The sequence below is a fragment of the Rhincodon typus genome, chromosome 22 (genome assembly GCF_021869965.1).
Source record: "Rhincodon typus isolate 14 chromosome 22, sRhiTyp1.1, whole genome shotgun sequence".
NCBI classification, from domain to species: domain Eukaryota; kingdom Metazoa; phylum Chordata; class Chondrichthyes; order Orectolobiformes; family Rhincodontidae; genus Rhincodon; species Rhincodon typus.
In genome coordinates, this window is record NC_063353.1 from 45,235,981 (window position 1) to 45,249,190 (window position 13,210).

Genomic DNA, 13,210 nt, shown 5'->3' on the forward strand with positions numbered 1-13,210 from the left:
GAGATCAATGTTCCTCAGCTAGGGAGACCCTTCCTGAGGACAAATTGCAGCAGAGAGTCTGAAAGAGGGGTTTGAGAGCAGAGGGCGGGGTACTGAACCTCACAGCCCCAGGGCTAAGGCTAAGGGGGCAAAGGTGACTTATGCCCACGGGTGTTTTTCTACCTCTAGCCACCGGTATGTATTCCAGAAACAATAGTGAGACACCCCCCAATGAGACATTAGTCTTTTTCTGGTCGCCAGACATACAGACATTAAGAGCTGGCGTTGGCCATTCGGCCCTTTCAGACATTCAACACGATCATAGCTCATCGTCTTATCTCAACTGTACACGCCCAGTACACGCCTCATAATCCACTCGCTCCCCCTCTCATCGTCCCTCTCTCCCCCAGGATCCCTCTCTCACCCTACACCCTGCTCGTTCTCTCTTTCCATGCTCTCGGGGAGGCGATGGCTTGGTGGCATTATCACTGAGACTGTTCATCCAGAGACACAGATAACATTCTGGGGACCTGGGTTCGAATCTGAAATTTGAATTCAATTTCTTTAAAAAAAAACCTGGAATTAAGAGTCTAATGATGATTGTTGGGAGGGAAAACCCATCTGGTTCACTAATGTCCTTTAGGGAAGGGAACTGCCATCCTTACCTACATGTGACTCCAGACCCACAGCAATGTGTTGACTCTGAACTATCCGCTGGACAATAAATGCTAGACCGAGCCAGAGACACCCAGACCCCGTGAATAATAAAAACTCCCAGTCTCCCCACTGAGCCCCTACCCTCCCCTTTCTGCTCTCCCCTTCTCTCTCTCTCTCACCCCTCCATAAAGGAGTACGGGGGAAGGGACAGGATGAGGGTCACCTTTAGCCTGAGAAATGTATTAATTTCTGCTTGAAATAAAAGCACAAATGCTGACTATGGTGTAGATTTGAAATAAAAAACAAAGTGGTGGAGAAACCCAGCCAGTCTAGTAGCATCTGTTGAGAATGAAACAGTTAACATTGAGTCCAAAGAATTCCTTGGAACTAAAGAACCATAAAATTATGCTTTTTATTACTGTGAACAGGCCAAAAGATTAAAATGGAAACCACATCAGAGAGAAGAGCAGAACTTCCTCACGGTTGGCATACCCCAGGAGAGAAGTGGCAGTGAATTAAACACCAATAGAAGGAAAATACTGCAGATACTCAAAATTACAATAATACCATTGTTTTCCAGTCCCCTCCAACTCCAAATAAATCATTGAACTCGAAATGTTTCTCTCCACACATGCCACCAGACCTGCTGAGTTTTGCCAGCATTTTATGTTTCTTCCCCCCTAAAATATAGTGCAACTTGGCCTCCACAGGCTCATCACCCTCTAACTGAAAAAAATCTCATCTCAGACCAGAATGGCCTACCCCATATCCTGAGACTGTGACCCCTTGTTCCAGACATCACCAATCAGGGGAAACTTCAGTGCCAGTCTGTCCAGCCCTGTCAGAATATCACAATGTTCCATGGAGGTCCCCTCTCAACCTTCTAAATGCTAGTAAATACAAGCCCAGTTGAACCAAGGCCTCCTCAAAGGTCAATCCTGTCATTCTCAGTATCAGCTTAGTGAGCCTCTGCTGCACACCCTCTATGGCAAATATATCCTTTCTTAGGGAGACTAAAACTGCACAGAATAGTACAGAAGCCTAGCGTAACAAAACTGCAGTAAGATATCCGGGGAGAGAGCAATGGAAAGGGGAGGAGAAAGAGCTCGATGGGGGGGATGCTCAAGTCAGAGTGAAAGGGCACAGTGCGCAGAAGAATAAGTATATAAGATATTCCTGTTTTGAACAAAAACAAAGTTGTTGGAAAAGCCCAGCAGTTCTGGCAGCATCTGTGAAGGAAAAAAATAGAGTTAACGTTTCGGGTCCAGTGGCCCTTCCTCGGAAATGTCACCGGACCCGAAACATTAACTCTGCTTTTTCCTTCACAGATGCTGCCAGACCTGCTGAGCTTTTCCAACAACTTTGTTTTTGTTCCTGATTTACAGCATCCGCAGTTCTTTTGGTTTTTATTCCTGTTTTGAAATTGAGTATTAAAATATAAAAGCAGAGATGATACCTGAAGATTATAAATTGCTGGTTAGACCTCAGCTGTAACAAAGAGGGCAATTCACCTCAGAAAAGATGAAGTTGTATAGGGATGTTCCTGAGGATGATAACAGGATAAGGGACCACAATTTTGAGGAGACATTGGAAAAGGCAGGATGATAATGGAATAGTGTAGGTTAGATGGGCTTCAGATTGGTTTCACAGGTCGGCACAACATCGAGGGCCGAAGGGCCTGTACTGCGCTGTAATGTTCTATGTTCCTTAACACTGACACAGACTACTGACCAAAAGGATCCTGTAGTTTTTTTTGTACAGTGCTTTCAGACTGAGCCTTGTATAATTTTCAGTACTCATCATCACATTGCAAACAAAACACATTGTGACAAAAAAACTGAAAAAATTCTTTGGTTTTTAACTTCAGAGGAGAGGGGGTGGCTTACATGTAAAGGTACTGAATAAACCGAAAACAAAAATTAACCGGGTGCCTGATTTGAAGTTAAACCATGAATGTAAATCAAAAAGATATTGATTCAAATCAGCAAAAGACGATATTTGGAGCTTCTGTAAAGGCAGCAGGAGAGACCTGGGAGTCACATGATGAGACAATTTCAATAATGTCAAGGCAAAAATAACACAATTTCCCAGGGCCAAATGAAATGGACAACAACCTAGTGTGTGTGAGCTGTTAGCATGTGAAGAACAACCTATGAAAAAGGGGCAATCTCACTAGTCTGTTAACGGAGTGGTTGTGGCCTTGCACAGGCACAGGGCTTTATTCCCTTAGTCCTTCAGTTACTGCCTTTCCTTTCCCCAAAGGCACTGACTGACACTTGCCAGTGTACATTTTCTTTTTGAGACAGTACCTCAGCAATTAGCATGCCAAATGGTTCAGTTCTATTCCACCTGAGTGCCAACAGGTTTTGCAATGAAACCTGATCAATTTCTTACTAAGTAAGCTCAGCAGACAATGTGCAGGAATGTGAACATTGTCAAACTTGTTTCTCTACAATCTATTCTAATAAACTCACCATGCATTAGCTAAAGCAGCAACACAGAATTAACTTCATACTGTAAATATTGTAATTTTTTTTTCTTACTATGGAGAATACGTTGATGTACTTGAAGATGTCAGTATTTATTGCCCAGATGGTGAGTTGGCTTCATGATCAGATCAATATGTAGTCTTGTGTGTACAGATAAACAGACTTACATCTTTGTGGCACCTTTCACAACCATGGAAACTTTGGAATGTGGGTGTGGCCAGCTAAGCCAATATTTATTGCCCAATCCCAATTGCCCAGAGGGCAGCTCAGAGTTAACCACAATGCTATAGGCCCAGAGTCACATGTAGGCCCGACCAGGTAAGGATGGTGGATTTCCCTTACTAAATGACATTAACATTACAGCTGGGTCTTTACAACAATTGGCAGTGGTTACACACATTGCCACCAGACCAACACTTCATTCCAATTTTTTAAACTGAATTTCATTTTCACCTTCTGTTATGTTGGGATATGAACCAATGCCCGAACAACATTAGCCAGCTTTTCCGGATTACTGGTTCAGTTACAGTACCACTAGCCCTCCCTTCTGTGGCAATGCAGCCGATTTTCATAGCAAACTGCCAGAAACAGCAATGTGACAAAAACCAGGCACCAATGTTAAACAAGGAATAAACATTGGTCGGAAACCGGAGATAAGCCCACTGCTCTTCGTCAAAATCATGCCAGCTTGTTTTAACATGGTTTAAGGCTTCACTTAATAGACAGTACATTGAACAATGCAGCACTCCCACACTGAAGTGTCAACCAAAAGATTTTAGAACTCAAGTCTGTGGAGTGAGTCTTGAACTCTCAATCTTTTAACTCGGAGGTGAGAGTGCTACACAGCTGACACCAAAACATTACACAATGGATTACCTGCAACACCTAAATGATGGAAGCAATGATGCTTAAGCAACTGGAGAGTGGACCTGGAGATTCGACAAACAATTAAATACTTTTTATTCTCCCTTAACACATGCTGGCCGGCCTGTTGAGCACTTTTAACATTTGCTATCTTTATTCCAGACTTCCAGTACCCACAGTATTTTGCATTTGTTTCCTTTGTGAATAATATCATTTTACTCAGGATTACCAAATGAAAAGGCTACCAAAACAAACTGAATAGTCAAAAGACAGCAATCGTGTCTGTAAGAGAATATCCTGGTAGTTCTATTTGTAAAAGACTCATTCCCAATGTGGGAAACACAGTTGAACACAGAGTCAGGAGACAGGATCCTAGATTTGATACTTGGTCCGTGGTGAATCAGCCAATTTCAGCAGTGACTGATACCAGAGCCCTTCAGCAAAGCAGAGAAAGTTGTCCACAGCTTCCCCCATGCTAATAATTATTTAATTGACTCTTATGGGATGAGGACAGGCTGTTGACATTTACTGTCTTGGGTTTGACGTGCAAGTTTTGGAAATATGTAGTACATGTAGAACCATGCCTCCCTCTGGCAGTATGCTTTGATGAGCAGATTTCTCTCAATCCAGCAGATAATTTGTCACACTTCTTTATGTTGAAATGTAGATATTTTCCAATCAACCTGTTCAGAGACATTATCACAGATCTCTAGAGCAAGTGGGACATGAACCCAGGCCTCTTGGCTCAGAGGTACAGACACTAATCCCTGTACCACAACAACCCCAAAGTTGAAATGTAAAATTGAGCAAAATATCATGAGGACCTGATGTTATTTTGCAAAATTATTGTTATTTTGTATGTATTGGTGGAAGTATTAAACAATTCATGGTTCAACATGGGAAACTGGCAGCACAGTTTAGAACTCATTAGAGCAGCCCTCTTAGGGCACTCTTACCATAAGCAAACCTAAAGTTTAAAAGCCCATCAATGTTAGTAACCTGAAATTTTCTTTGTGACAGATTATAGTTTGGCCTTACTAATGAATCAAACAATGGCTAAGCAAGTAATAAAACTCACTCTTTGGGCAGTAGTAATCTTCACTATTGTAATTAAATGCCAGACAAAGTGGGTACTACCCGAGCCTAATTTTGAAAACTGCACAGTAGCTGTAACAAGGAGCGATAGGACAATGGTACAGTCACTTAAAGTAACACACTCACTATTCCGAAAGATATACTACTCTCATACTGACATGCTGTTAATGTGAACAAGATCTGCTAATAAATGTTGGACAACATTCTGGGGCTTCAGGAAATTTTTTTATTCACGTGATGTGGGTGTCACTAACTTGGCCAGCATTTATTGCCCATCCCTAATTGCCCAGAGGCAATAAGAGTCAAGCACATTGCTGCAGATCGGAGTCACATGTAGGCCAGACCAGGTAAGGATGGCAGTTTCATCCCCTAAAGGACATTAGTGAACCAGATGGGTTTTTCCCACAACAATCGCCAATGGCTTCATGGGCATCCTTAGACTCTTAATTCCAGATATTTTTATTGAATTCAAATTCCAATATCTGCCGTGGCAAGATTCAAATCCCAGCCCTCAGGCTGGACAACAAATAGTTCAATTCAATTCAATTTCTGGATTAACAGTCTAGCGATAATACTTCTAGGGCACTGCCTTTCTGTATCATTGTTTAAAGGCCAAATACCTCCATCTGTTGCAACTTAAGTTGATAATAGTTTGATCAAACAAGAAATAATTTAAGGGGATATTCAGGAAAGTGTCAAGGCCGTAATCATATTGGCCATGATCTCACTGAATGGTGAAGTAGGCTCAAGGTGCTCAGTGGCCTACTCCAGCTCCTAATACATATATCCACATGCTGCAGTGGAAGGGAGAGCTGGTCTCATGTTGCTGTCATATGCATTGTAGCTACCAGTTCTTAACACCAGCAACTGATGTAGGAGAGGAGGCCACTTTTGGCTATGGGACATAGGTGGAACCACTGTGGGAACGTGTGTCTTTACCAGGGAAAGACACAGGAAAGTAGCTAAGTTTCATAATGCAAAGTGGAGTGTGGTGAAGATTACACCCTTCTTTATTAAGAGGCTCTTCATTCTTATGCCAATTAGCACATATAAAAATCTCCTGTTTATGAACAGCAACTTGTATATGACCTATATCACTGCTATTTTACCTCCAGGTTTTCAACAGCTCTTGTGATGACTGCTGTTCACTGCTTCAATTTGATACAAAACAAATAAGCATCTCTGTTCCAACGATGTTACAAGACAAAGCACATGCACAGTGTAAAAACGTACATTCATTAGCTCTGAACAACTGTAATAAATGGCCATAAAACAGTTCATCATAACCCCGGTAAAAGATGAAGATCCAAATAGTCATACCTAAAACACAACGTAATTTACAGAAATTATTCCAATCATTTAAGATTTTCTGCTACTAGCTTGCTTCTCATCAACACAGATACACAATCATATACCAGTTGCATATGAATTCTGAAATAAAAGAAGAAATAATGACAACTAAGCAAGAAACTGCAATGCCTCCAACTGGATACTGATATTTTATGAGCACACTGTGTAATCAAATTATAGTTCCAGTATAATTATTTTCTTCAGAATCATATCATTTCACTGAAAGCTGAATAAGTCTAACATTTTACAAGTTCTGTCACAAGTAATAGTCGCTGAAGGGAAGGGGTGACTGAACAGGTAGAATAATAATGTCTCTGTCATCACCACCAACTTCAACAAGATCCGCAAGAGTTCAAGCTGATGCAAGAAAATATTTTCTAAAAATACAACTTGTTTATGGATCAGGTCACCATCCAACTATTAGTCAAGTGAAATTGGCAAAAGTAAATTCTGATGGAAAATTCTACAAAGTAACTCTAGTGTCCTCCCAAACAAAAGGAAATGAGCATATTGGAAAAATGTCACACTGGCCAGTGAACAGAAATTCTGAGTGACTTTGATGTTAAACCCATCCCTCTGTGCATCCATGGGAAGAAACAATATCTGGTCTTGAGGACGTGAAGAAAGGAAAAATATAATGCCAGCTACAATTAAAGATGGTAGTATCATTTCAGAATTAATTACAATTCTTCTTCCGATCCTTCACAACTGCACACCTAGGGGATGTTTACACTGTATGCAGAATGTTGTTGTGATGTAACGTTTTCAATTCATGTCTTTAGAAAAGGTCACCAAGATCCAGCTGGCGGAATTTATCCAGATTGTAGAAACACGCCTTCACCACTCTGCCACCGAAGTATCTTGTATTCAGGTCAACAACAGCTGAAATAAGAGGTGCAAGATTCAACAATTCCAGCAACTAGACCTTTGTATTATTCAAAAAAAAAACAGCATTGCAGAAAACCATTACCATTGCAGCAAGAGATTTATACAGAATAATTGTCATCATGGAGTTAAAATCACGTCATCTTAGTTAAAAATGGATTCAGCAGACACATGTGAACATTGGTAATAAATATGTACAATATGTAGAAAGAACACAATAAACAATCATCTTCAATTTGGGAAACTGACTCAACTGTTAGTTTTAAAAATGCTAAATTGTAAACTGCAATCAATGTCAAAGGTGCATGAAAATCCAAAAATTTTTTGAACTGAGACCAATGTAACGCTTCACACAACATAACGTTCCATGTTTTTGGGCATGATGGACCTTGGAATCGACAATTTCAGATCATAATCTCTGCTCCCATACTGTGTGCTGGACTTCGGATGACACATGCTAGTAATGATAACGTGTTTTCCCATTAATTCTTCCTTTAAACATATTATTTGTTCTTTGTTCCATCAGCACCCTTCGTTTTGTCTTGCACCATCATCTCTTCTGCCATGCAATCTCTCCTTTCTTTCACCCCATCATTAACCTACCCTTATGTTCTTTTCTTCACTTCCTAACTTCCCTACCTCTGTACTTGCTCAAAATCTGTAACACCTCTCAATATTTTCCCAGTTCTGATGAAAACTCAACAACCTGAAACAGTGACTCTGATTCTCCCTCCACAGATGCTACCAGACCTGCTGAGTATTTCCAGCACACTGTTTATTTTTTAGTTTAAAATAACTCGTTGCGGCATGTTGGTGTAGATACAAACCTGTACGATCTTAAACAAAAATAACATCAAGAATTAAGTATTAACATTACAATCCATTCTCGTCAATCAGCAAATACCGCGGTCTTCATTTGGTGACGAGCTGCATTGTTGAAAATGAAAACTATTCCCTACAGGCCTCTAACCACAGGGTAAAGCTTGTTTCACAGTAAAGATCTTAATTCACCAACATCTCAAATCCAAATTCAGAGGATGACGCTTACTCTAATCTTACTGTATTAAAAGTAATCATATGCCTCAACATACTAATATTTCATAATTGAACTTTTTTCCTGAGTTTCCTCCTCGAAATACTGACCGTGTTTTGGAGTTGTGTTTCACCAATTATCACTCACCATCCCCTATTTCATGCATTAGTGTGTTCACAGTGAACATAAAATATTGGAGCAGGAGCCAACCGAACTGCTCACCATTCAATACAATCACAACTGATCTCAACTTGAACTCCATGTTCCCGCTCAGCCTCCATATCCTTCAATTCCTGGAAGACCAAAGCTCTGTCTCTCCCAGCTTTCAATATATTCAACAGTAGAGCAGCCACAACCCTCTAGGATAGAGAATTCCATAGACTGATAACCCTTTGAGTAAAGCACTTTTTCTGATCTCAGTTCTAAATGATCAGCTTCCCATCCTGAAGCTGTGTCACTGCATTTTAGATTATCCAACCAGAGGAAACAATCTCTCAATGGCTACACTATCAAGCTCCATTCAGAACGCTGTAATGAGATCACCTCCCATTCTTCTAAACTGCAGAGAATTTTGGCCAAATTTACGCACCTTCTTTATTCGTTGCATTATGCATTCATAGATCAACAAAACTGTACATGTACCAGACATTCATATTTTCCGAACCGAGTGCAAACACTCGCCAGCATGGCCCACAGCCACAATAGCGTTCCTCACACTGTACAACTTGATGAGGTGCTGAATGAACCCAGCAGCTGCAGGTTTAAAAGTGTTGTATTCCAGTAGAGGGTGACATGCATATCAGGATTATCCTGAACAGTACAGCTAGTCAACCATAGCAACATCATAGCCAATTCAAATCATGATCTCTTGCACACTTCCTCCAAGAGTTACGGGATTAAGATTGCCTTCTCTTCCCCTAGTCAGTAAATGCCACCAAATACTTTTACTCTTACTCTGGCTAAGATTTGCAGAGTATTGATCAGAGATAAAAACTGTGACACTGTTTGTCTATCTGGCTCATGTATTCACAGAAGATAAACTGGAATTCCCTAGGTAAGTTTTCATTAATGAAAATAAATTATCATTGTATTGTTACCTTTAATTGCAGATTCTACCCTCTCAAATTCGACAAATATCCTGACTGCCTCATCATCCGGTGCCCCAGGAATCTGCAAAATTAAACAAAGGTATTGATTGTGTGAAATAACAAAACCTACGGGACACAGAAGTCAAGAAGTAGCTGCAGGACAATAGCAATAGATCTCTGGATATTGTAAACCAGGTGTATATTTCAAGCAGCTAAAACCAGGTCACTGTCTTCCAAAGGCAACAGATGGCAGCATGCCACCAGAATATTTGCATATTTTAGTACATTTACACTCATTCCACTGATTCACATTACGGTACAGTGATTAAAGGTGTCTAATATAGAAATATCATTTTTAGAATTTGGATTTCGAACTAGTGAGCTTTGGTTAATTTTGTGAAGGGTTTTAAAAATAACTAGGCCAGTCAGTCTTTCCAGAACCATAATCTAATCCAATATGTGCATTAATGGAAGATTGTTGGTGCTGTACGGAGTTTATGACTAAGAGTGTAAACATTGAAGTCCACTAGCTTGTTTTTGGTTCATAATAATCAAGGAAACCCAGATATTGAATGTTTTGAGCAATTTTTGGGGGAGACCTGATTGGGATTTGAAGTAGTGTATATTTTCACTCCTAGAAAGGAGTACAAAACAGCTCAGGAAATTAATTACCTTAGTAGAAAGTAAGTTTGAGTAATTTCCAGACCATGAGTGTTTGGTTAGACACCTGCAGATTATTAAAAGACTTAGAAAGTGTAAGCTTTCAGTTTTGAAGGTATCCATGTAAGAAAACTCCACAGTTGACAGTAAACAACTGAAAACAATCAGTTGAGTCAAACTTAAAGGTTTGAGATGGATGGGTAATCTTTCTGGATTTGACACTGTAAAGTGATGGGGATGGGGAATAGCTGAACAGTGTGCTTTGTTGTGTGCTTAAGTACTCTTTTAAAAGTGTTCTAATTTAGATGGCTTGCTTGTTCTTTGCAATTTAACCTTTTTCCTTTTATGCACCAAATGTCTCATATCAGTTAAGAGATTCTGGAGCTGTTTATGCTTACATTTCAGTGAATGACCACCACATTAACAGAAAAAAAAAACAAATCAAACCAGGTTTCATTTTGTGATCTGGCTTGTCCATTAGTACCATCAGCTGGAACCACAGCAACATGCACACAGACTCCCAGGACAACTGGACAGTTTTTAAGAGCAGCAATAAGATTAAAGAGTCCAAACGTCAAGTTTAAAAGTTACATCTCTACATCTTTCCACCCTACTCCTTGAGGTAGGACCTTGAGCCATTAGTTGTGTAACTGTCATACTTTGAGTCACTTGTTAAAAGTATTCAAAAGATGTTTCCTCCTCATAAACATCCTGCTCGTTAAAAGCTTTTCAAAGGAAATGAGCAGGGAAAGCAGACAGCCAGTGTTCTGACACACAGATGCTGCACTCAGTCACCATTATCCTTATACTCCCAAACAGCAGTTAAGATACGCTCAGTTAGATCTGTCCAAGAAATTCTGAACAGGCACCAATCCATGGAGAGCACAGCAGAATTTTTATGTCCATCTAAAAACCCCAAACTACGACACCTTCGATATCTGCGTCTGTCACCTCAGCCCTTATTTTTTTTAATCTTGGTCTTTCAGCAAACATGATACACTCTGGGACCTAACTGGGTCAATATATTGTGATTGTATATTGTATGATTTGTATAGTTTTAAAATATCATTTATTTGAGTGTTTGGATTTTTAAATTTGAACTGTGAGAACAAAAATGGGTTTGGCATATGGGTTTTCGGTGTATCTGAGGGAATTTAACGATTAACATGGATGCAATTCTGTAGATGATTTATTTATTAAAAAGTCTGAGAGGGTTTGCCTTGGAGACTAATGGGTTATTGCTTACATTGGCAGAATTTTACAAGCAAGCAAAGTAAACAGTGTAACGCATTATGCTTTCAGGCATAAGATTTAGAATTTTTGAGGGGCTTAGGGGAGAAACACATTGCTTGAAAAATGTTTTTTTTATAGTTACAGGGCAAGTCTGCAGGGTACTTGGCTTAGGCTGGGATGTGTAAAGTAGTTGCTCCTGAGAAAGGACAAAGTTAATTTATAATTGTAAAATTAGGTTGGGAGACTAGTTTAAAAGTCCCAGACCAGAAATATTTAGTTAAAACCCTGATGGGGTTGTGCGAAGCTGAGCAAATTTAAGCTGAGTTACATGTTCACTTTGGAAGGGAGGACAAAAGAACAGAATACTTAAACAGAGAAAAACTGCAGAAAACTGCAACACAATGGGATTTGTGCACAAAACACAGGAAGCCAGAACACAGGAGCAGCAGGTAATCAGGAAGATGAATGGTGTGTTAGCCATTATTTCAAGGGGATTGCAGTATAAGTGTAAGGAAGTCTTACTGCAACTATACAAAGTGCTGGTGAGACCACATCTGGAGTATTGAGAGCAATTTTGGTTCTTTTATTTATGAAAGATATCATTTCATTAGAGTTCAGAAAAGGTTCAAAACGACAATTCCTAGTATGTTGAAATTGTCTTATAAGCAAAGGTTAAACAGGGTGGGACTCCACTCAGTGGAGTTTAAAGGATGAGAGGTGATCTTATTGAAACATGTAAGATTCTTAAGGCCTTGACAGGACGAATGCTGACAGAATGTTTCTCCCCATGGGGGAGTCTAGGACCAAAGGGCGTAGTCTCAGAATAAATGGGTGCCAATTTAAGTCTGAGATGAGAAGGAGTTTCTTCTCTCAGAGGGTTGAGTGTCTTTGGAACTCCTTGCCACAGAGAGTTGTGGGGACAGAGTCCTGTGCATATTTAACATTGAAATAGACAAGATTCTTAACCAGTAGGAGAATCATGGGTTATGAGGAAAACTGAGGACTATTCAGAGAGGGAAGGTGATGGCCTAGTGGTATTATCGCTGAACTGTTAATCCAGAGACCCAGGTAACGTTCTGGGGACCTGGGTTCAAATCATGGCAGGTGCTGGAATTTGAATTCAATAAAATATCTGGAAAAAGGAACCACGAATTGTCAATTGTTGGGGAAAAACCCATCTGGTTCACTAATGTTCTTTAGGGAAGGAAACTGCCTTCCTTACCTGGTCTGGCCTACATGTGACTCCAGACCCACAGCAATGTGTTGACTCTGAACTATCCACTGGGCAATTAGGGATGGGGATTAAATGCTGCCTAGCCAGCAACACCCTCATACCGTTAATGAATAAAGAAAGAAAAAAAGATCAGCCATGATCCTATCGAATAGTGGAGCAGGTTCAAGAGGGCGAATGGCCTGCTCCTGTTCCTATTTCTTATGGTCTTATGATGAATCAAGGAAGAGGTTAAGGGAAGAAGTTATCAGGTTCTCACAATCAGGAAATGCAGCCACAACCAAGTTAGACACTGTGTGGGATAGAGAAGGGCATTCTCTCTGCTGTCTGAGTACAGTAATGGGATGATGTTGGGATTAATGAAATTATAGTTTTACTGTGTTTCAAAATTTTTAAATGCTTGTTATATGTAAATAGATTAGTTTATTCTATTTTATCTTCACCTCTTTTGCATAATAAACTTCTGTTTTATTGTTAAATTTAAATCTGATATGTCCATAAATGACATCAGCTGGAATCATAATAGTATCAGAGATAGTAGGAACTGCAGATGCTGGAGAATCTGAGATAACAAGGTGTAGAGCTGGATGAACGCAGCAGGCCAAGCAGCATCAGAGGAGCAGGAAGGCTGACGTTTCAGGCCTAG

General features: G+C 40.0%; 1 protein-coding gene across 1 annotated transcript in view; it reads right to left on the reverse strand.

Moving 5' to 3' along the window:
* Positions 1–6,051: 6,051 nt before the first annotated feature.
* The window catches only part of rbm17 (RNA binding motif protein 17), a 20,241-nt gene continuing 13,082 nt past the window's right edge, over positions 6,052–13,210 (reverse strand). Inside the window, exons 8-9 of the mRNA XM_048610006.1 lie at positions 9,450–9,522; positions 6,052–7,316 (exon numbers count right to left, since the gene is read on the reverse strand). Coding sequence (XP_048465963.1) covers positions 7,213–7,316; positions 9,450–9,522 — 177 coding nt within the window. The 3' untranslated portion in view covers positions 6,052–7,212. The remainder of the gene's footprint in view (positions 7,317–9,449; positions 9,523–13,210) is intronic.